At 33.8% G+C, this 26,203-nt stretch overlaps 1 protein-coding gene across 11 annotated transcripts in view; it reads right to left on the bottom strand.

Annotated features, from left to right (window-relative positions):
• PPFIA2 (protein tyrosine phosphatase, receptor type, f polypeptide (PTPRF), interacting protein (liprin), alpha 2) overlaps positions 1-26,203 on the bottom strand; it is a 326,824-nt gene that overhangs the window by 81,237 nt on the left and 219,384 nt on the right. For all 11 annotated transcript variants that reach the window (XM_014963902.1, XM_014963903.1, XM_014963904.1 and 8 more), the window contains 2 exons: positions 24,772-24,846; positions 504-620 (listed from right to left, as the gene is read on the bottom strand). In XM_014963902.1, coding sequence (XP_014819388.1) covers positions 504-620; positions 24,772-24,846 — 192 coding nt within the window. The remainder of the gene's footprint in view (positions 1-503; positions 621-24,771; positions 24,847-26,203) is intronic.

Below are 26,203 nucleotides of genomic sequence, written 5' to 3'. Positions count from 1 at the left end.
TCTTATTTAAGGAACAATAAGTAAAATGTTCTTCATTTTCCTCTATATGAACATGGACATGAATTTGAAGAGTATCTACAGCCAGCACAGAGAAAAATGAAGTTTTTCTACTTTTTAGGTTTCTGTCATCCTTTTAATAGCTATTTTGGCAGCAGTTTTTGCATATATACCCTTTCACACATACATGACACTACGCTTTGCTCTTCTGTATGTGAAGTACAATGGATCACTCAGCAGGATACAGTATCCTTAATTGTAGCATTACACAAAAAATTCCAATAAAAGTTTGTTATAAGCTGTAGGACTAATTCAGTACCCCATTGAAGAGCAAGGACCTCTCCATTTGCATTTCCTTTCTATTTAAGCAAGCTCATTTTTTGATACTGGTTTCAGTAGCCAGACAATATTCTAAAGGGCCACCCCGTAAAATATTCACATTACAAAAATCTAACACCTTATCATTCCTCATATTGATTGTGTGATCCAATGAAAACATTTTGTACCTTTTCATGAACCTTTTGCCCAGGCTCCATTCCTTCAATATGCTCTGATTCTGCAGGCCCTTCACCAGCTACCATTTTCCTCTGAATGTGTGCATTTTGTTCACGCAAAGCAACAATCTGCAAAAGAAAGAAAATAAGTGATCAATATACGTAAGAAACAGAAAAAAACAAAAACCTGAGCAGAAAATTTGTTAAATCTGTTAACATTTTGATCCTATATTGGCCATTTGTAGCATTTAAAAAATTACAGAATCATGGAATTGTTTGTGTTGGAAGGGACCTTGAAGATCATCATGTTCCAACCCTGCCTGCCACTGGCAGGGACACCTGCTAGACCAGGTTTCTCAAAGCCCCATCTGCCTGTACATGCATAGAAGTTTAAAAACCAAACATATTAATAATGAATAAAAGCCATTAAGAATACCAAGGAACAAATAAATGACAGGATAATCAACATTGTCTTGTTTTATCTTCTATCCTTACTTTTTGCTGGGATGCTTTTTTTTTTTTTTTTAGCTTGAAAGATGAAAGACGTGTTAGGCATTGATTTCTTAACACTGCAGGAATAGGACTCATTCTTTCATACAGAACACAATAGATGCCAAACTGGTGTTATAGGAAAACAGTGCCAAAAAGCTACAAATCCAAACCAAGTGATGTAAAACGAAGTTCTAGCTTTCTGTTACCTTCCCATCTGTTAGTAACTGCAACATAAATTTAAGTGGTTTTCGTTAAGAACAACATGTAGGTAAAAGTCCTCTACTGTGCTATTCATTGACTGGTTTACTTTATATACAAGTGGGTTTTCTTGGATTAAAAAAATATTGTTTTATTTACTGGTAATATTTAAAATTCTATGCAGCTAACTGGAAAATAAGCTGCTTTCTCTCTTTGTAATTTACTGAGACAATGCACAGGATGGAGAGTCAGGTCCTAAAATATTTTTACATGGCTTACATCTGGCTAATTTAAGTTTTTTATTTTTATTAATTGCATGGTTAGATCTCCCTGTACTGTTCTGCTTTCATGAGCACATATAATAAATAATTTAACAAATGGATAACATTATGTATTAAACACAGTAGACTACTGGTAGGATGTATAGGTGCTGTTTTTGGAAAGCTGGTGGAAATTTAAAGGCTTCTGTCACTGTATTGTGTCTGCAAAAATCCTGAGTCAGAAACACTCTAAAACACTGTCCTTTCCTAGAATACAAAAGCATGGGGTACAAAAGCAGTATTACCTGGTAAGCAGGTACAGCAGACAGGATTTTGTGGGACATTTAATTTATTGTAATTTAATTTAAATTAATATTAAAAATGTATTTCCTTTGATCCAAATAATTTAGTTAATTTTTGTTTTTCAAATGGGTTTTTAAATTTCTGTTTAAGTTCTTATTGTAAGACCATTTCAATCAGCTCTGATCAGCATTTGAGATCTCAGGGACATACCACTTTAAACAACTCTTCCTTAATATAAATGTTGAAAACAGTTGTGGTATGAGTTCACTGCTCACTAAATTACAAGTTACAGCCCTTGTAGAACTTGCGTGACTCCCACTGACTTCAGTGCCAAGACTGAGACTTGAGGGCAACATTTCATCCAAAGCAATTACAGGAAAATATAAGAAGGGGAATTAAAACTGTCTGAGACAATCTGTGTCTTCGGGATTTGTACAAATACTCTGAGCTTTAAAATGTGTCACTTAAAAAGGAGAATTAGGTCTGTCTTAAATAACAGAAAAAGGTGTTTATGATCTCATTGGCAGAGACTCCCTTTGTTCACAGAAATCAGTAAAATAATAACTTTTTTTTTTTCTTAATAGCTTCACTCATGTCTTTTACTTTACGGTTCCAATAGTTCTCAAATAGAACTACAGAAATTATGGTGCCCATCAAGCAAGATTAGTCATTGATTAGAATTAAAAGTTACTTTCAGGTAGATTAAGGGAGATGTTTAAATGTATATATTATAAAACTATGATTTATGGACAGTAATTACACATCATGAGAAATAAATGTAAAATCACAGGGTATATTAAGTGGCAGCCAACAACAGATTTGGATTTTCATATGATAATATTTCATTGATTAATTAAAATGCAGATTCCACTCTGCCTTCGTTTTGAATTATCATCTCTGTCTAATGCAAATCCTTAATCACCCTTTAGCTCAATAAGAATATTGTATAAACACTACTATAAAAATTTATCATTTCATCCCATATTCCACAATAGTTTATTTGTTCTTAACCTCTGCTGGTCTTTAGACAGCTCAGGATCACCACCTTCTAAATAAGTAAGTAAATAAATAAATAACATTTAATTATCCCTTGAACATGAAAGACTAATAAAAGAATACAATATCCTGTACCATTATTTTGGGGGATTCACTTGATTTTTGAATGTTTGGGAGCAATTTCTTTGCCAAAAATCCATCACTGTGAAAGCTTATTGTTTCATTGCTTTTATTACTGTAATGAATGCAGAGTTACTGTAGACAGAAACAGCACGAAGGAATTTGAAGTCTGGCATGTCTTAAAAGTTTGAACTCTAGGGTAGTCATCAGATAACAGATCTAAGTTGTGAAGAATTACATGGCTAACTTTCTTTCATACTTGTTCTCTCTTCTGGATTTAAAGAATAAATTAAGGCAGAATTAAAACTCAAGGAAACATGGAAACTCTCCTGTGTCTTACAAATAAACATGATTTTTAAAATTTTCAGTTTGTTGAAACAAAAGGGTTTTAATTACTATCAGACTCTTGATTATTACTTATTTCTTATTTAACTTTCAATAATGTGTAAATTATTTGAAAATGTGCTAATTTAATCACTGAACAATTTGTGTAACTTTCTACATGGGTAGCCAAAACACAGCTGAATGGATGACAATGATGAAACAAGTGAAGACACAGATGACTCTCAATTTTTTCCTAGGTAGCCACCAAATCTTCTTAAATTTTAATGATCATTAACAAAAGCAGAGAGTGATAATAGCACAGATCTACGTAAGAAACTGAGTGTTCAACATAGATAAAACAGTAATATTACTTTTCAGAAATGCCTATTTCTTATATTGATGCTTTTATGTTTATGATATCCAACTTATCTACCACAAAACACGTTTACAGAGAGCTTTCCAAGTACCTACATACTATTTAACCCTCTAAGGTTAAAATCTTAATTGTTTTCATGTTAAGTTCTCTTTTGAAAAAGTACAGGGTAACATGACTAGATTCCTTTTGCTTTCACAGGCATTATTTTCCTATTTAACACACTTGTCAAGATTTGACCTGGACCACAGCAATGTATTTCAACATGGCTCTAATCTAAAGTGAGCATAAAATTGCAGAGATGCTACTGTCTCCAAAGTGAAGTCTAAAGATAGATTCCTCTCGCAAATCTAAATTTGGGTCGTTTGCCAAACTAAGTCAGCTGAACTGATAAGTTGGGTTTTGATTGAGAAAAATGGAGTATTGGTTGTGAATTTAAGAAGAATAAAATTTAGAGTATTATTTCGAGTTGAACCTTTCTACCTTTTGTGGCTTAAGCCCATGAAAATACAATAAAGAAAGATTCCTTTAGCTTGTTCTCTTCTAACAAGCATGTTGATCTTTAAAATTCTTCTCACTTTTGTAGCCACTTTTTATGACTGACAAGGGACAATTTTGTAACATTGAAACTTTAAATGATTTGAAATCTGTTTTCTGGATTTCAAAGATACTTAAAAACAAATGACACAACTTCTAAAGCCCCATTCTGTCATAGTCATTCTGAATGTATTCTTACACAACTTCTACCTTTTTGTCTCAACTCTAAAATATTTTCAACTTTCCTAAAGCCCAGCTTTTTGAATTACAATATGACAAATATCCCTACTATATTACCCACATAAATTCCCTCTAAAACCTTAGCAGAATTTATTACCTTAAACCTTAGCATTATCTATAGACATCACTGAATCACATGCTTTATATGAAGTTAGTATTCAACAGTTCAGATTCAAAGTTACAACTGGTCTTTGTTTCCATAAATGACCAAATCTACATCTCATGACTGTACACTTGAAAATGATAATCTGAAAAAATAATCTGGATACGGGTGTTAAGAGAATATTCATTTCACGTATTAAAATACAGCATAGAACAGAATATCAGTACATAAGTCAGAACTGATCCAAAGAAGTACCTGGTGTTACAGAACCATACCCATCAGTCACGCTGGTGAAAAGGACAATGTAATAAGACAATTTAATAATGAATAAAGATTACACAAGACTATAAATCAGTAAGCAACAGAATAAATTCCATCTTTTTAGCAAAGGAAACAGTCTGATTACTTTCCATAGTAGGACACTACGATATACAAATGAAAGAAATAAAAGATTCACATTGTAGTTGCAAAAAACTACCAAACTTTGAAGAATAACCAAAAAGGAATGGACAAATCAGCACACAAAAAATGGCAACATTTGAACTAAGTTAACTCGACAAAATAGAAGTAAACTGGAACACACAAACTGTACATGAAGGTGCAACAGATTTATTCACAGTGCTAAGTCTCTCACAAGACACAAAACGAAACAGGAAAAGCATTTTCTCTATGTTTACTTTGGGTATTTTACAAAATAATTATTTTAAAATTATTTGAGAGATGTGAGAACAGAATAAATTTCTAAACATACAAAATCCCAAGTGACTGGGTACCTCTGCTGCTGAAACTTAATCACTTCTCTACTTCCAGTTGTTTGAGTGGCCATTCGTTACCTCACTATAGTTTCAGGCTTCAGGTAATTAACTTTACTATGAGTACTTAATATACTCACCTATAACAGCAATGAAAATGAACTACAAATTATTGCACCTTTTTATTAACAGTTGCCTACTCTAGATCCATTTTTTAGTTATGCACTTGATCTGTGCAGTCTGATATTATTTGAAAATTATATCAGAACTTGTCTTCTCTCTTTACCACTGTACACATATCTTGGGCATCAATGGGGAAGCTTTTATTAGATTTTCTAGGAGCAGTACACTCAAAGCACCAGCACGCTTCAGCCCCTTATGGTTTTTTTCAGAGATGTATGACATTTTGGCTGTTTTTTGCCCTGTGTTTGGTGTTGGTGGAAAGGAACTAAATGCATTCTTTTTTGTGTTATGAATCATGGTGATATTTGGTCCATAAGTAGCATCCTGACATCTGACAACTCCAGGAAGGAAGAATGATAACTTTTAACAGAAAGAATGATTGTGTAATTGCAACTCAGGCAGACTCAGGGTTTGGAAGTCTGAGATAATTGCTGGTGGTGCTGCCTGGTAAGAATTGGGGTGAAACACAGAATATTGGCCAGTTATGGACCAGACAAAGCAATGCCCTCGCCACTAGGCTTCCCCTGTAATTGTTCCGACATCCTCAGGGGGAAGCTGTTGTTACTATCAATGTATATCACATACTCTAAATGCTAAGTTTCAGCATTCAGCATCCTGTTTTACCTGGTGACTTAAGGCAGAATTACAATAACTGAGCTGAAAATCTTGAAATTACTTATATGTTTTCAAAAGTATATGGTCTCAATGTAGGCTAAATAAAATTCCATTCTAATTTTTAAAATAGTTGCATAATCAATTTCTCTGTTGATTTTCTCTTTAATGTTTTTTGCTATTTAAATTGTATTTAAAACCATACTCAGTAAAGGATTTAAATGTAATTACTGTAATCACCATGATTTAATTTTGCTTTCCATTGAATAAATGATTGCAGTATGTGCAGATATGAAGAAATTTAATTTAGGTAATAAACATATAAGGCCAAAGGTTTCTTTTTGTAGGATTCTTTCTAATATTTAAAACAGTAGGAGTATTCTTTAATTAATTAAGTTTTTCTACTTTGCATTTATTTAGTTTATCATTAGTTTAGTTTTACAAATATACTGTTTTGTTGTTAACAGAGGCTCTAAACACACATTCATATGTTAAACAGCCCCCCAAAACCAGTAAGAACTTGGGTCACTTAAAAAATGTAAGGCATTAAATGCATTTTAAGCTTTTGAAAGCTGTTTTTTGTAAACTTGGCCTACCTTAACCCACTGACCTTGTTTATTTGATCTTCCACCATTGAAACAAATCTGTTGTAGGCAATTAAACTCACTGATAACCATGTTTTACTTTGCTACAGCTGACAGATCTAGAAGGCTTTTTGTTCAATCGCTTATCAAGAAGGTGTTTCTTTTTATATAGATAATATGCAAAACTAAACTTCTTGTAACTATATTGTGTCAGTTTTCCAACCAGCTCTTATTTATGTAAGTCTTTCAGAGAACAGTGAAATTGCCTGCTTGGATGTCCTCCTACATTATTCTGTCATAACAGTCTATATATAAACAGTGTTAAATACCAGATTTCAGTCTACTGAGAACATAATTCAGACTCCTGGTCCACCTTCTGACTTTGCTTTAATTTTGACTTTTGCATTAATTAAAGCTTGTGTTAAGTTTTAAGCAATGCGTATTATTTCATATAGTAAATATTAAGTGTAGCACATGGAACAAATGTTGCTTAGAGACTGAGGTGATTTCCTTCTGTTTCATTGAAAATGTAAATCCTGATTCCTAAACATAAATATAGCCTTTTCCAGTTATATTTCTAATTTGTGTTAACCTCAACACAGCCTTTCAGAAGCCACTGGTGGGAGAATTCAGAGATATTTAAACATGGAGACTGAAATGGTTTCAACTGTACAATAAATTTGTCATTATTAGTATTTTATTTTAGTTATATGGCCAGAAATGCACATACATTTGCTTTACATTTAACATATAACTTTTGAAAGGAATTAAAATAGTAATAAGCATTTTGTGTTATCGCTATATTGTATAAACAGTACACTATATAGCTTTCACTCTTTGGTGAAAAACACACCATGGGATGCACACTTGAAAAACCTTTTTCATGAAAAACAAATTGATCCATTTTTGAATCTGAGAAAAAACAGGTATTATAAAAGAAAATTTTTTCATGAGGGGAAGAGCATTTTAGTAAAACTCAGACAATTATGTGAGACACTGTGTGCTCCCAAGGGCAGGTTTAGGAAGGATGCATCTCATTGAGTGGGGGTCACCTGGGTGCCTGCTGTAGATTGTAAGAACAGGATTTACATAAAAACCTTGGATATGTCAAAATATTGATTTTAATTGTATTTCTCCATGAATAAAAAGGAATATTCTAATAATCCTATTCAAAAGAGACTTTCAATATTTAATTAGGATCCCACTGCATAGTTTCAACTTTTACTGCAATTTTTGTGACTCTGTCAGTTGAGGTGTGACAGATCTAGTTGCAGTACTTTAAGACATTTGTGCCTCTATCCTATCCGTCTGAGATTATCAGAAGCAGCATCAGTAAGTGCCCAGGAATTGCTGTACACAAGTTCGCACCTCGACACAGTTACATTTAGGAGGCAAAACTAAGAACTGTGGTACCTGAGGCACAGAAATGCATTCTTTGGTATAGGGGCAGTGGATGTTATAATTTTTGATTTATAGCTGAAAAGACATATTTCCACTGCTCTAAGAGATCACATTTAATTCTAATCCTGTACATACTCTACTTACAAAGGTATCTCTATCACATTCTTTGCCATGATACCTAGCTCCTCACAATCATTAATTCTGTTGTCTGTGCAATTCTCTGAACTCTAAGTGGGCAATTAAAACACAAGAGACCCAGATGCCCCAAGAACTGTGCTTATAGGCATTCAAAACATAAATTGTTTTGAAGACTGAGGCTAACTGACTCTTTAAAGTACAGAGGAAACCTTTTGCCATGAGTATAGAGAAAAATCCAGTGGGGACTTGACTTTTCTTAGCAGAGTCCTCCAGCCTACAAAGTTACTGCAATTTCCAAACTAAAGGCAAAATAAATTGTCACAGTGGTGTCTGAGAGTCTTTCCATTCCCTGTTTTCCTGCTTGTGCTCCTTCTTGTCCTTCTTACTTTGTAATCACTTGCAGCCTCGTGATTGCCAAATTACAGCAATTCCAGCATAGCATAGTATGCATTTACCTGCATATGTTTTCTCACACATTCACATCATTGAATAAATCACTGATAAGTTTGCATGGCAGACCACTTCAGAAATCAGAACTAGAACTCTATATAGGTGTTATAATGCTATGGTTTAAAAGTAGTCAAAGTATTATGAAAAGATTTAAATGGAAAGATCTTTTTACAATACAGTGGCAAGTTTTGAATGAGCAATTAAATTTTGCCTGAAAATAAACACATTATTAAGACTTTTCGTTTCTTCTGGCATGAAGATTTCCCATTTTTAGGCTTTAAACATTTTCCACTTGAACAGTCCTGTTTTCAAATATGCCTAAATATATGCATAGCTGAAGAACTGGGGGAAACCCCCAAATTCATACATGTGAGTATTGCACATGTCCCTGCCTGTGTATTTGTTTATGTTGCATTATATGCTCTGGAATGAGATAAGAAACAAGGCAGAAAAGGCAAAATCATGACATGGCACATTTGGCACAATATATGATATTTAGCTTGAAAGAAACCACTTCTAAGTTACAACACATTGTGATTGTTTGCAGGGTCTCAGCAGAAACCTTGCCAGGTGACAAGCTACAGGCTCTTCCCGTAGATAGCACAGAAGTGGATGTAACCACAGGCTCTGCAGGACAGCAGTTAGATCACAAGCTCTCGTGGTGAGAAGCAGAGGTTCCAACTGAGTGCTAGCTGCCCTGAAGAAGCACACTTGGAGCACGACAAAAGTATCTCAGGATTAGCAGCTTGATCACGTTGCAACAAGACCTATTTGAATTTAAATACATAAAGCAGTGCACTGGTTTAGGTGGCTTTGGCAGATGTCATCCTGACACCTACCATTTAAATGCTCACAAGATTTTCTTTCCCCAATAAAAATGTGCATATTTATCAACATTACTGAACCAACTCTATTTAGTCATCCATTAATAATTACTTTCTTAGCCTGTCCTGAAGATCAACAAGGTTTTAATTATTTCCAGTAATGGACGGGATTGAGTCACAAATTCTGATTGGCTTCATTTTCTCATTGATCAAAGGAAGAGCTCAAATTGCCTCATCTTTGAATAACAGTGATGAAACTTTTACCAGTGAGATGGTCCACTAAGAAGACCACTAGAGTGTTCCTGAAAAACCAGGGGAAAGGTGGTCTGTTTAACTCAACCACCTTTTCACCATTCTTTACCAGAAAACAGCAGATGAAAGTCTTAAGATTCACAGAATTGTCTAATAATGGAAATTCCTTCTTATCTACCCAACTGTCTGAATTTGAAGGGATTAAGATAAGAAACAGATATTTTTTTTTCCCAACAGACAAACAAATATAGGGTTTTGGAGCTATCCATGTATAAATTGAAATTAATAAAAACACAAGGAAATGTGAGGTTTTGGCTTGCAGTGAAGGCATTCTGTCTTCCCAGAGTGGTAGCTAAAATCTCAGTACATTTCAGTATCATGACCAAATGAACCGCATAAAATTGATGACTAGCTAGATACATAGCACTTGAGAGACTGAATGCAAGATGCTCTTCAGGCTATCATAAATGCATATTTTGACTTCATAAACCAAACTTTTCATAAATCCATACAGAGTCTTCTAAAATAATACATAAAAATGAATCTCCCTGAAGATGCCTTTAGTGCTGAAATGCGTTACTTCTTCCATTCAGCAAAGTAAGCTCTGGGCTTTGCAGCCATTTATATTTAAAAGTGTAGATACTGACTTAGAGCTGTATTTTCACAACAGGTAGGAGTTAAAATAGCTATGGACCACACAGCATTGTAATCAAGATTATCCACACTTTGGGAGAACAAAAGAAAAGAAAAAAGGCTTTTCAGAGTGCAAAAATGACTTGGAAGGTGGGGAATGAAACCTTCAGCACTAACAATGCACTTTGGACTCACTTTGGGGGGAATAGAAAAGCATATATATCTTTTTTTTTTTACTTAGCACTTCATCTTCTCTCCCATTCAACTACTTAAAAAGAATCAGACATATTTGGAAGGAGGGCTTTTGTAGCACTCTGAAAATTCACTCATAAACTAAGTGTTCATGTCTGTCTGACAACTTCAGCTAGGTTTATTTCATATTTGCCTGGATTCCAGTGTGTTTTATTCCTATTTAAGTGGTGAGCTTTCCAGAAACTTTACACAATTGAGCTCTTTAAAAATCTATCCTGACATGTCAAAAAACCCCCTACTTTGTTCAAAGAAAAAACTTGTAGGATTTATGAGTAATACATATTTTCAACATCTTTACATCATAAATTCTTCTCATTGTTCCTTTTTGAGATTGTTGACCTTTATTAATATTGCTGTTTAGCTTTCATTGCTATGGAGAAATACTCATTAAGGTGAAATCATCCTCTTAATGGAGTCTTTATAACCCTTGGAGATTCAAAAGTAGTAGGCCTAATGAAAGAAAATCTGGTACATTTGTGCTATATGAAGTCCAAATAAGTGGAAATTAAAATAGGATCTCTACACTCTTTACTCCTTAATGGCCAAGAAACATTGCCTTATCATTACCAGAAATCCAGCATTTGCTCTCTCTACAAGAGAATGTACATTCAGATTGACAGCAACACTTCTTGCTGATCAGAGCTGATCAGTGCTCTAAAAGACAGTTAACTTAAAAATTCACGGAGTCTTTACCTTGTGGCAAAAGGGGGAGGTACTACACTGAGCTTCAGCCCTCGCTTACAGTTATTTTATAGGTTATGTGAGTCTTCAAGTTCTGTCAAAAAAAGCAAAACCATCTTGCTCCTGTAGCTTCTCGTATGTCTTGATTATTTTATTCTTACAATCTTGACTCTCTTTGTAACCCTGCTTGTATGGTGGCTAGCACTTTCAGGCTCTGCTTTCATGTCACTGAAGTGCAAATAATGAATGACAACATGCGAGGATGACTGCGTGAATCTGTGGCACATTCATAATTTTAACCGGAAAACATGAAAATATGTGCGATCACACATGTGATCTTTTACTGTTGACGGTTTGTGCTTGTGAGAACTATTGACAGGTCCTGGCTATCAGTGTTTTATTGACATGCCCATGAAGGTCATTTCTGTTTGTGCAAGGGTACTGTAGTCCAGAGGTAGCCCCCAGCTGTGGCACTCAGCTGGCTGCAGCAGGGGACCGCTCACGGGACCTCCTGCCACCCATTTACACCATCACTGAGCCCTGATTCCTTCTGAACACTAAGGGCCTGGATCAGCAGTCATTTTTATACTTTAAAGGTAGTAATACAGCAATAGGGTTTATTGCTCTCTTCTTCATTATGAATTCTGAACCAAATTGTCACAGTGTCACTGTGTAGACTACTGTCTTGTGCTATTGCACACAGTCTACAGCATGCACCATTTATTTCTATGGTGTACTGGCAACACTTTGTAAGCAGAATAGGAGAAATTTAAAGCAATTGTGCAATTGCTATTATGAATAAGAATATCTGTCAAGATTTTTCACAGAAGATTACCAGGTACATTTCAGTACATTTTCTTCAGAAACCCCTCCCTAAGTAAACATAAATGTGCTATTTTTAATCTATCACAAAAATGGTATGAACTATGATACAGCGAAAGAATTTTCTTCTACAGAGGCAACACAATGGAAACATAATAAAAAATATCAATTACATGGTTGTATTATAGTGTATATTTGAAACCCGCTGACTAATTTATCTTGCTTTCTTTTTTTCCTAACCAAGGTCAACAAAATAGTAGAAAAAATATTATTCTTTCATTATTAGTCTCACAAAGACATAAGTAATATACTGAAAACAGGATAAAAAAGCTGTCAAGTTTGTTGGTAGCACAGGTACTGATTCCCAGCTGGTCAGAGCTGAGGATGGCTTTGGCAAAAACATTATGATCTTCATTGTTTTCAGCAATATATGACTTATTGAAATATATATACATAGTGTGTATATAGATATGGTATATAAGATATTTACAGATATTTTATACATATACACACACACTCTTTGTGTATAAAATTATATATGTTTATACATACAAACATAATTTTATATACAGGACTTTGATCATAAATAAAATAACGTGCCTCTAGGATTTTATGTAGTTTCTCTTAGTACATAGCATTTAATTGAAAACTACCCGTGCTTAAGCTATATAATTCAGTTGGAAAATCCTGCTCACAATAAAATGAAGTATTTAGCTATTTGCACTGCAAATCCATTTTCCTCTTCTGATTACATTAATATATTTCCCTCTGAGTAAAAAATCTTCCCCAAATGAAATTTTATACTCTTCTAGAGACTTTGAGGTTTTTTAGATTTATTTTGACTGGACACATCTGTTATGAAAACCCCACTATTCTGCATGTACAGTCAGCTTTATTAGATTTTCCTATACAGTGTATCTGTATTAAAATCACCATCTGTGCTACTGATTGTACAAAACATGAAAATACAACAGATAAATAGGATATGAGTAAAAATCCAGAAAGGAAATGAACCTTACCCCAGAACAACAATTAAATAATATCAAAGACCTGATCTACATGCACAAACTGAAGAAATCCCAACTTAAATCTAACTCCCAGCCTGTTGAAATCACAGCACAGTAGAGTGAATTAAAGTCTATATTTAAAATATTGAACCACATGTAGTCATTTAATTTTAGTCAAGATCTTAATACTTTTCAAGGACATTCCTACTGGGAGTCACTTTTTTCCACAGATTTCTCCAGTGAAAATCGAGGATATGGTACTCACTAACACATTTTTAATATATTTTTTTTAATGATAAAGAATGTTCTTCATAACTGGAACTTCTGAAATAATATTTTTATTCTAGGATTACTTTGGAAAATAATCTAACGTGATATTTTCTAATTCATCATACATATCGTTTCTTTTTCTTCTTTTCTGTAACCAAGAATTCTAGATGATTAACGGTGTCCAAACTACACTCTCCAGGTGCAATGTAAAGCAAGCTGGATCATTTTTTATGGACTGAACCAAGTAAAACAAGCCCTCTACAACTCCTCTTGGAATAATTCCACGTATACATTGATAGTTCCTATTAATATTAATGAAAATTACTTAATATTTCCTAATGCTGACATGTTCCATCAAAATCCCAAAGAAGTATAAGTATCTAATTTTACCCCATCAAACTAAAAATAATTTTTACATTTTTGAATCCCAAGTAAAATTATTTCTATATTTATTTCTAGTACAGTCATACGATGGAAACTTGTATACGCCAAATTAAAAACACCTGATTTTAAAAATCTCCTGATATAATTACTTAGGTAGGCATTTACCAAGATACATCTATCCTTTGCATATCCCCAGCACAGTCTCTGTTCCTGTTTTTCTCACAAATATTTTATTACTAAGCTGTTATGTCAGCGTTAGCAGACCAGTAGCAAAATGGCAGTAATTTTCTTCATAGTCTATCAGAAACAAATGTGGAATCCATTTGTTATGCTTGGGGACCTTGCTCTGCCTGTTGACCATGGAGAGCCAGTACAGACCTCTGAGTGGCAAATAACTTGATTCATGTTATTGCAGACAAAAAAAATCTTGGTTCATGTTATTGCAGACACTGCTCACAGCCATTAGTTTTTACTGGCTTGTTGGTTAGCTACCTTATGAATTTGCAGAATACTGTTAGAGCTGCATCATGTGCACTGTTGGGTTGAGGTGATGTAATATGATAATAAAAATGACACATTTTCTAGTTCATATGTTAATGGGAATATTGATTAATAAATATGAATCTATTGAAGCTTAAATTTGAGTTTATTTATTGGCTTAGGCCATTAATGTAAATCTTTTATTCAATTGCAACATGTAAGTCCTATTCATACTTTTAAAAATTTATTATGGGGAGTAATAGCCATAAAACATAATACTGTCATCTGGTCATACTATTTAAAATCTGGTTTGAGAGTTAGTGGACATAGATATTCCTAACAAATCATGTAATATTTAACAAACATACACAAATTTGTGTAATCATTCCAGAGATGCACACTAAACAAATGATAAAACAATACATTGGTTGAGCAGATTAAAACCAAAGGATAATGGTTATGTGTTTTACATTTTCATCAAGATGGATGAACAAGAAGATTGTAAATGATAAAGAATCAACAAGACTGATTCTTGCAGTGAAATTATCTTGATCCACATGAACGCTCATTTGACAAATATCAAATGACCCTGAAGCTGATACAGAAAGAAAGATACTCAACTCTTAAACCTGAATTTATACCTCTAATGCATGATAAAATAGCATACATTTCAAAGTTTATGGATCCCAAAATATCAGATCAAAGAGATGTATTCTTTCTGATGTCTCATGAAAGGCACTGTATGCACACTGTGAGCAAATTAACATTAGACGTTAAAATTTCCACAGATACCCTTTGTACAAGTAATAGTGAGCTCTACAATGCAAAAGAGCTAACCGTGACTTTAAATGCATGTTATGTTCTTTACTTTAGCAAGTTGGTGTGTATAAAGTACAGAATTAGCTAACATAACATTCTGAAACAGGGGCCGGTGAGAGTTGTATTCCATTGATTTGTTAAGCTCCATAAACAGGCTGCCAAATATATGACATTAAATCCAATCTGAAATTATCCCAGTGTCTAATCTCATGCTGACTACAAACAATCCCTAAACTAACCAGATACAAATAACCTTCCAGTTTTTTATCTCCTGGAATTTTCTGATATGTATGCAAACTATTGTGAAATATGCTCAGCCACACATCTGGCTCCTGCCATCCCTCTATTCTTCTCTCAGCTTGTATTTCTTTGGCTGTCACCCCACCTCCTCTTTCTCCCTTTTTTCTACATTGCGTGGGGAATATGTGGTAAATAAGAAATCCACGAAACCTGTGCTAGAAATGCAGACCTTTCCTATTCTGTAATTCCCTGGAATAAAGTAGAGAAGATATTAGAAGATCCATTTATCACTGTCTGAGACATGTTCTTCAGCTTCACGGCTCTGTGTAATATATCGATATATGTGTTTGCTGTTGTGTCAGGCATGCTCTGTGATTCCTATTTACTGATGAATATAAAACATCTCACAGTCCCCCCAAAATAACTCCAGTAACACAAGTTCATGAGATACAGAAAAGAGAAATTTTCCATACAAGCTGATTAAGTGCAGAGCAGTTGTGTTATGTAGTGAGCCCTGAATACCACATCTTACAGTTATTTAAGCTCAGGACCTCATGGAGAGCACTGTCATTCCCACCCTGACTGAAGCCCCAGCCTCTCTTCCATTAAAAAAACAGATATGGAGCTGGGATGAGAGCATGTACTCAGTATTGAATCCCAAGCATGGAGCTACGACACAGTGAGGATGCTAGGATTCATGTAGTGTACCGGGATTTATGTGGTATACCAGGACAACAACTGTGTAGCAGACTGTGCTAATTATTTTTCTTTAATTTTATTTTTTTACTGTCCAAATTATTTTTCTTTAATTATTTGGACCAAAAAGTTGGAAAAAAGAAAGGATTTGAAAGACTAAGAATTTATTATCACTTGCTTAATAACCAGTGGGGAAGGTGACAGAAATGATGCTTAAGGAGTGATATAAAGAAGTGTTACTCAAAACTTTTCTTTTGTGAAACAACAGGTAAGAAAACACTGCAAGGCTAGAGGGGAAATTTTCTGGAGTGTGGGAGAATTCATGTGGCAAGGATTGAAACAGGTGACATCACCGCAAAATTCTAGGTCAGTGTGATACTGTAAAAGCAAAGCTAAGCCTCTCTCTGCTTTCAGAAAAAGTGGATACGGAGAAACTCAGTAGATCCAGCAGATGGGAAATGTAGACAGAGGAACAAGGTTGAAGAGGATCTCCACAGATTCTTGCAGGAAATGCTCACATTAAATTGTTACACAGTAATGAATTTAGTACATTGTGGCTTGTCTTTGCTACAAAATGCACAAAAGGAAGATCACATTTTTACAGTAGAGTAATAGCATTAAATTTGTTTTCATAATGAAAATCCTAGAAATGTTTCATGAAGATGTTAATTTTATGGAGCGTTTCTAGTGCAATGTTTAGAGGACACTGGAAATTAAATCACATATGTTTCTAATCATGGGGGACCAAGGTTTCGTTATATCAAATGTTTCTGTCAGATAATAAAATGAAGTAGATTTGAAGAGATTTGCAAAAATTGATTTCAAACATCTAGCTGTCTGCTCTTTTATTGTTTTATTTAAACAATTGCTCCATAACTGCACAGCAGATTTGGAGAAACATTAAATAGTGAGGAATTAGCACATTAGAGTTTTACATAGCTTTGCTTTATCTTTTGCCATGTTTCTTTCAGCCTTACCTTAGAAAACTTAGATATTTGTTTTCTTCAGAAAGTGCAATTAACAGCTTATCTCAGTTTAAGTACAATCTATGTATGCTTAGGATACATAAGGATGTGTCATATCAGAAAACTGAGAGGTCCAATAGGCTGTTTTGTGAATAATCAGAGTAAAATTAAACTCTGCTCTTCAATGATGAATCCGTGACACTGGGATTCACTCTAGTCACAAATCTTTATATAACAAATTCCATCAAAAGTGTCACAAGTAAATAAAATGAAGAAGCATTAGCCATGACAGAAGGTTCTAAGAAAATATCAAAATTGCAGCGGAGATGCTTGCTAGCCTGCATCTGTCATTTCAGTGGAAGACATTTGCTCCTTCCTTAACAGTAGTAATACCCTGAAACACCCTAATACATTTATATTTGGGATTTTAAAATATTCAGAAAATAAAAATAGAAAGTAACAATTGTATTTATGACATGATATTGAAAGGAGAGTAACATATGCAAGTTATCAAGCACTCGGTATCAAAGATTTGATTAGAACTGTTAACCACACTAGATTTGTGAAGGAATAAGCCTTCCCTTCAGCTCTGCTTTTCCTCAAGAAGCTCTCCATGAACACTTAAGCACAGACCACGCACCCTTCCTTAATCACAGTCTTAAAAATCTGTCTCTTCCAAAGAATACATATCAGGCATTCAAACTAGATGAAAAGTCAATGCAAAATTTGAACATGCTATCAGTATTTTAGGATTTTTTACAGGTGGTAACATGCTAAATGGAGAGGTAAGAGAACACTGCATTTCAGGATCTCTTTTGAAAATACCCTAAGACATTTGGTCAGCTACACTATTCTGCTCTACAAAATCATTTCAGTGAAGACCGAATTTGATGAACTTTTTTAACATGTATTACTGGACTGCCAACAGTACACTGTGGCCAACACAGAAATAGGTCTAACTGACTAAGGAAAATTATAAAAGGTCAAATTAAATCTACAAACATTTTTAACCAAGATTTTTTTTGTACCAATACTAAGATATGTGAAAAATCATTATCTGCTGCCACTGCAGAAAACATATTATTTCTGCACCCAAAATTGTTTGAAAATTTTTTCTTTGTGGTAGATGTTTATGGAAATTATACTGAGAAACTACTTTTGCAAGTGGAGTAGTGATGTTCACGTCAAATATGTCAATAGAAATTAACATTCTTAAGTGACTATCTGAAAAGCACATTGAATTTTAGACCTATTCAGCCCTGAATTTAGTGAGAAATGCTTTTGTTTTGATGGCAATGCAGAGATCAGCCCTGCCGCCCTCAATATTCACAAAGAATTTTAGTGTGTTTTTTTTTAACTCCGAGAACTTATATTAGAATTATTTGAGGACACAAAATGAAATAGCTATAGCAACTTGACTATTTCTCATACTTATTTCTTTTTGACTTTTAAAAAAAAATAAATGAAGGATGTGGTGTTGCTCTTTCAAGCTCTTCAGCTGCTATGTCACACACCCCGATTCAAATGTGTAGAGACAGAAATTAATGCTGTGGAACATGGAGTATAAGAAACATCCACACACAAAAAATAATCATTTTGCTTCATTACTGCATTTAAAACTTAAAGGCAACAATAACTTTTTGCAGAGTTAACATTTAACTAGATGGCTAAGGTTAAAGGCAGAATAAAAAGCAATTACATATAGCATATAAAGATTACATTTCAAAGCAAGATATTTTTAATTATGTGCAACTTTACAGAAAAGATATAATTTGGCACAGTTACACAGGCATTTAAAAGTAAAGTTCAGAACACAATTAAGGTCTCCCCAGAGTTAGACTTGTGAAAACTTATAGTTATTAAAAAATAATAAAAATTAATATTCAGGAGAGAGTTTTCAAAGCAGTACGTTTCAGTTATATCACTCTGAGAAAATACGATAAAATTAGGTACCACGGATGAAAGCTGTTTCAGACTTTTCACCCAAAATTATAGTTAAAGCCACCAGAAATGTGTAAACCCACCAGCCTGGACTTCTTCAGGAAAAAAAGTCACTGAATTTCACCCAGTTTCATCCAGAGATTTAATATCTATAATTTCTGAATTTCAGATTGATTAAATCCCATGTATATTATACAGAAATGCACATGCTATTTTTCTCAGAAAACTATTCCTTTAACAACATTTCTACTCTAAAAAGCACTTTTCATCATATTTACATAGAAAAGCTAAGGCCACCAAGAAACTCATGTAACAAAAAATGCCTTAAGCTAATAGGACCTGAAACAGGTGGGGAGAAGCATATGTTTTCATGTGCAACCCCACACCATAGTTAGCTGTGGTTTTATGTTAAAATTCATATATACTAAATATTATAGAATATTTCATTAGCGGTAATGATATTACAATCATGTCTGCAGCATCCCACATGGTCAGAGTCAAAACTGTTCTCAACTGTGAAAGTATCTAAATTTTAAAATGTTTTCTAGACTTGCCTGCATACAAAAGTTAGGCAATTAACATAGTATTTGGATGTTCTTTGGTGTATAAGTAGGTACATTTTCTGGTGTTTCTCATATAGAATATAAAGAATCATAAATCACAAATCATTCTTTCTCTTCATTGATGTGAATAATTTTGAATGCTTTCATTGATGCTATAAAAAATAGCATTAGGGTACGCTAACTGACTCACTGTCTGGAAGAAACCTACTACCCAAATAAGAGAACGCATGCGGTTATACAAAGCAGAGATCGATGGTCCATATCTCCTGCAATCTCTCTGATAGCTCCAGGAGATAAATTTATCCTCAAAGATTAAGTAAAATTCCGTAGACTCAAGTGGAAATTGTAAGAATGTGGTTTTTTATAAAAAAAACACTAGTATTTTAAATATAATGTATGTGTCAATTGACAGAAGCAATATAATGTTTGGTATTTGCAGGCAGCATTGGCATTTTCAAACAGCATTGACATTTTCAACAAATGCTGAAGAAAGTGTATAGTAGTATGGTGATACATAAACTCAAACCCAGTAATTTATCTAATTCCATATTCTACACAGTCCCAGTGTTCTCTGGATACCAAAAGTATATCTTTGAGATAATAAATCTAATTAAAGCTGTATTTTACATGCTACATTTTCTACTAATAAGGAAAGATGGAAAAGCCAACATATTAACCAGAAACAAAAAAGGGTTTTGGAAAGCTACTTATAATATCATTCTTATTAACAAGAGAAGGTTTTACAATGGCTGGATAAAAGTTTAAGAAGGGCAGGAGAAAATTAATGTGTAAAGTAAGCATAGTCATTAAAAAAATTACTTTTTCCCAGTATAGTATTAACTATATATAAAGCTTAATTTTGCATACGAGCCTTGGGAAAAAGCTCTAAAGGTCATTTTTTGGAAAACTATTTGTTGAGAGTTCTTGGAAGCAGTGAAATCTGTTAATGGAAATCGCAACAGTTGTCATTTAACACAGCACATTGCAGCAGAAATGGATTTAAAAGCATTGCTGTGGGCCATGGTACCACCTGTCTATAATCTATGTATCCCTGCACTGTGGAAGCCACTAGAGCTTGAGTTCCTGGTGATATATGGCACTAAAGAAATATCTTAATGTATTGTTTACACATGCTGTAATTTAGCATACTCACAAACAAAGACTCACACTAAACTAAAAGTTGTGATACTTTTTAGTTTTAAAAAAGACTCACACTTATAATGCTAGTAATAGGATCTCAAAAGCTGTGGAACAAAAGAGCTTAACTTGTCAGTAATTTTAATATTAAAGTTGATTTCCATGAAGATCATAAATGAAAAAAACAGGAAGGAAAATTAGTATCCCTCTTCCCTTGTAAATATAACTGTTTCTTCTACAATTAGTGTGTAAGAAGGAACCTGGTTAGCAGAACCCTGTTGGAATTTGAAAATGTTCATATGCTCACTGAAAAACATCACATTTGTGTTCAATGTGTTCACAGACAGGTACTATTGTGCTATTGAGCTTTGGTATTGGATATACCTCTTGCAGCTTGTCTAATTGCTAGTTGCAAATTATAACCTTCAGCAACAAAACTATTTGGAGAGACCATGAGTTATGTGGAACCAGATGCAAACCATCATCATTTTAAAAGCACCTGAGGGGGAAGCAAATGTAGCTATATATTACAGTCGTTTTAACTAAAAACAGGAGGTAAATTTTTTTCAGAAAATTGTTAACAATATCTACTCTTCATGTTAACTACAACAGACACAGTGAGCAGGACAACATCACCATTTGTGAACAAATAATGGATTTCAGTATAACTATAAAACAAAAAAGTGATAATTTTCAGTACATTGTGTGATAACCGGTGATAAAAAGCAAATATTATAAGCACGACTATGGAATTTAATTACTCTAGACAGTTATTTTGCCCCAATCTGCAGGAAAACTAGCAGTAGTCCAGATTATTGCTATGTGTAACGGTGACAAAAATCAGCTGCAGTAAAATAAAATATATAGTCAAATAAGTTTTTCCCCTGGTAAAACATATATTTAAAGAAATGTCAATCTACTCTTTAAGTATAATAGAGGCTCATTTTGTATCTCCCCATACCTAGAAGCTCACTATCTGATGTAGAGAGCTGGTTCTGTTTGAAAGGAGTAAGACACCTAAATTTAGCTGTCTATGCATTAGATGTTTACATATGAGCTTGTTGTGAGAGTCAGTTGCCTCACACAGGCATTTGGTGTCAACGTAGTAACAAAGGGTATTCCTTCCCCACCTCTAGCTCCAAAGATGCAGGTCTCCTCTTGTATCTGGCAACCCTGGCAGATGACCTGCTAGGTTATCCGGCAGACTGGATTTACCAGAGCTCCACAGACTACAGGTGAATTTTAGATACCGAGCTCACATGTACACACCCAAATTCAAGAGTCCTATTTCTGAGCCAAATCCCCTGCTCTGTAGGATACAGAATAATGTTAATTTTTTGTAAACATGTTTTTATAAGGAGCTGATGCACCCTGTAAGTATCCTCCAATTTGACACAATTTTAAACCAAGACTTCATACTCAGTAGAACAGTTAATGTCACTGATTTGGTTTAATTCTATCCTTATAACATTGATGTTAAACCTGTAGTAAACATAAGGATTCTCTTGATAATTTGATGTATATTTTATATTGCAACTTATAGAATGAGATGATTTTCAAAAAATATTACAAATTGCTAGCATATTAAAAAATATTACACAAACCCAAAATAATTTCTGTGTAGCATTTATGTGAAAAGGAGATAAACTAAACAATCGCATTCTTATATAAATTATTGCCTTCACAGAATCAAAAGATAAATGAACCCTTTGGCAGACATTCTTATTTCTGAGAAATTCAACTGAATCAATGACAGTGACTTATGCCATGTCAACAGCCACTATTGGAACCACAGACCAAAGCCCTTATCTATTACCCTTGTGTGATTACACGTGAGTATTAGCTACACAACCTAAGTTCACCCAACAGGTCCAACTGCCATCTCAATTGCCCCTGCAGTTTAAAGTCAATGTGTATCGATATTCCCTATCAAATATGAAGTGCTTTGTAAGATGGTTTTGACAACTAGAGCTGAAATCAACTTTACCAGAGTTACAGATGTTTTCAATCACTCTGATATGTCTGTAACATGCTAGAAAGACTGTTAAATGAGAGCTTATTTACTACCTAATGATGGAAAGCTATACTCTCTCTCTCTGACTCAATTTTTCTCTTTTATATACAGATATTTCCAGTAAATACTCATGAGTGTCTGCAGTTTCTCATTGTTGCTTTGCATCAGAGACACAGCCATAAGCTTTCTGAGAAAAGTGCTACAAATTTATATTATTTTTTATGCCTAATTTTGATACTTTTTATAGCTAATCATATACTTGTTTAATCATGGGACCCATTTACCGTCATCATTTTATGTTTAGATATAGTCTGAATATGTAGTACACTCTTCCTATCAGTATGACAAAATGGATATGAAAGAAAACATTAATTATCTTGGGAAAGTAGACACTGAATGACAGGAATACAGAAATTACTGAAAAACATATATTCAAATCCCTTGGAAACATGGCCTATTTATTTTCATATATAGTATAATAAATTTTTACATTTCATGCCTGTGTATTCGCTGTGGAATCTAGTACAAAAACAGGCTTATATATTCCAGTTCTCTAATTATTTTTTGTCTCATTTAAATAACTAATTGTGTGAACATTATCTGAACTCTTGTTCAAATGCATTAATGGTTTGAAAATAATCCACTCATTCTCTTCCACATCTCTTCATATCTAGGTCTTTTTCATTATTATTTAATTGAATTTCCATTTTTCAGCTTTAACAGTTCCTCACAGGAAACTGGAATAACAGTATTCAGATTGTGTTAATGATCATGTTATGCTTGCTTGATTAAATGTCATTCTAAATGTTTTTAGTATCACGTAGACACAAAGTTTTTACAACATTTCTAATGATTTGGGGCAAGAAAGGCTATGAAAGTCCTATTTTAATTTAATTCTGTTGTGTGTTTTCACTCCTTACTGTCAAAACAAGTTTCATTAATAATTTTAAAACTCCAAATAACAAGTCAATGTTCTAAAGTCCTGGTCCCCTGCTCAGTGAAGTGAAGTTGGATTTAATTGGATCATAAATGGGAGGGATTAGAGGAACGTGATACATCTTAGTTGGCTTGACTGACCAAAAGGACTGCTTCTATTTAATAAACACTAGTGCAAAGAACAGATTATGCAACATAGTGTAACTAAATCATTTTAACTGAAGTATTCTGGACATTTTGAAATGGAAGAGTAAAACAGGGATTTTATTTTTTTCACAGATGAAGTACAGTTACTTCAGAGAAGAAAGGGATGATTCAAAACATCTAGTACATAGTTTATAAAAAGGGAGTACTAAGATTGCAGACCCTATTTTCAAGAAGCTACTTCAAGAATGTAACTTTTCTAGCTTAATATTGGGAAAAAATTACTTTATTTTACATTATCACACATTATTCTGAATTACAGAAATTCCATTTTTCCGTAATTATTTGGTACTACTTCAAGTTTTTCTGTGGCTCTTTTCAGTTTTTGTCTTAGGGCTGAGTAAAATGACACCAGTAAATGGACATAACCAAAAATAGCTTTAATACAACTCTATTGCTTGTCTGACTTATTTTTGACAGTGTGAGAAGACCACTTCAGGTGGGGATACAGAACATGATGGGAATAGTAAAGTCACCAGCAGACTCCATCATTTATATTTTCTGGCCTCTTAATCATCTTTCTATATGTGTGTACAGTTGTGTGTGCAATACAATTATGTGCTGTTGTTCACCCTTTCAAACAAAAGAGAACAGTCTGCAAATTACTGTACAGGAAAAAAAATCTCTTGTCTAAGTTCACAATAGCTACATGGCACCGCAGTTCACCATGATACACTGCAATTAAAAGAGAAAAACTTATATTTCAAGATCATTCATAATCCTTCCTCCATCAATGTTAACATTCATATAGTGTGTGTTTTACTTAATTTTGGAAAATAGAAATTCAGGTTATTAAATTGTTTGTAGTATCTGACATATTCATTGGTTCTCTTCTTTTTCATGGCCAATAAGAAATTTGAAAATCTGTCACTACCTCTTGGTTTTTGGCTTGTTCACAAGTGAATAGAAGGGAATAAATCAGTAACTGGAAGGCTGCATTCATCTTACAACCACCTTACCCACCAGGTTACTTAGAATGTAATTTATCTTTTTTTTTTTATTATTTGACAGTTTTAAGAAAAGTGGGAGGGAACACAAGGGAGAGAGTATTAGAGAAACTGAACCTCAAAAGGGGAGAAAGTGTTTTATGTTACCTCCTGGTTAGCAGCAGCTAGTTCTTCTTCCAGTGCAGAGACTCTTTCTAAAGAAACCCTCAGTCGTTCCCTTACCTAGAAGAAAAATCAAAATATGTGCAGTAACGTAATTCTATCAGTCTTTAAAGATTATATAATCTGCCATATGCACTACTGTATGCCTTGCCAGTCCGTTTGCAGGCATGTGTGTTGCAACCTTTCATGAGACATAGGCTGCATAGGAAACATTTAAATCTAATTACAGGAAGACTTAGCCCATGAAACTAGGTGTCAAACTTTAAATGCCATACAGCTGTTCCCTAGTTTGCCTATAATTTTATGGAATACACAGCAAATGCAAATATTCTAAGACCACATCAGGTATAAAAATAAAACATTCACAAGCATCTTTTTCAAAGGATAAGGTAAAAAACATGTAGAAGTTTTAAGTCCACTCCATGGAAGATAACTCATCTGTTCATATTAATTGAATACAACAAATTCATTGAAAAAATAACTTGCAGCATTGTGTTCAGGCACATATACGAAAGGTTTTTTAATATCATCATGCAGTTTGTTTGGGTTTTGCAAAACGTCATAAACAAGATATATTTGTATAAACAGAAAACACCGCTGTGTTTGTACCACTTTCATAGATGACTCATTCTCTTCTAAGGATACCTATATTATTACTATTTTAACTATTACTAAATATTTATTATTAGATAATAATAATTTAATACCTCTGAAGACATATTTACTATTGCTTGAGTGCTCAGGCTCAGAGTCAGCTCATGTAGCAACAGCCAACCTAAGCTGGAAATTAATCCACCAGTCTTTCAATATGATCAAAGGCAAATCAGACCTGAAGTGATCTTCAGTTCTATGTGTTGGTTACTCTCTTCTGACTATCAAGGAAGCCTACAACATATCCTCTCCTAACCTACACAACTTCATTAGGCACCTCACATTAAATGACTTTACAACCTGGCTCAGTCAAAAGTCAGGATGTATTTCTATCCCCATTCCAGCTACACTGCAGTAATGCTGTTTCAGCTGATGATCCAATCATGTTTAAGGCTATCAGCAATGTTTGCAGGGAAACTTAGGATATTCTATTACATCAACAGATGTAGCTGGGAATTGTTTTCATACCCTTAACAAATACAGGAAATCCCTGAAAAGGTAGCGTATGTCCTAATGCTTTCATGTTTTTTCCAGTGATACCTTTTAGTCTAATAAATTATGACTTTTCCTTACATATTTTATTTTCCATTACTACTAATAGAAATGAAATTTTACAAATAGACTCACTACATCCCAAGAATGTCTTAGACTTTAATAGATGAAAATTATTTAGCAAAACTACAAACTAGCATGTTCATTAAACTTTAAAACTAACTAAATCTAAAAATCAAATAGATATTCAGGAAATGAACACTAAAAAAGAAAA

Source organism: Calidris pugnax, unplaced genomic scaffold (assembly GCF_001431845.1).
Source record: "Calidris pugnax isolate Ruff unplaced genomic scaffold, ASM143184v1 scaffold44, whole genome shotgun sequence".
NCBI lineage: Eukaryota > Metazoa > Chordata > Aves > Charadriiformes > Scolopacidae > Calidris > Calidris pugnax.
Note: the sequence above shows the minus strand (reverse complement) of the source record. Positions and strands in the feature narration are given on the sequence as shown.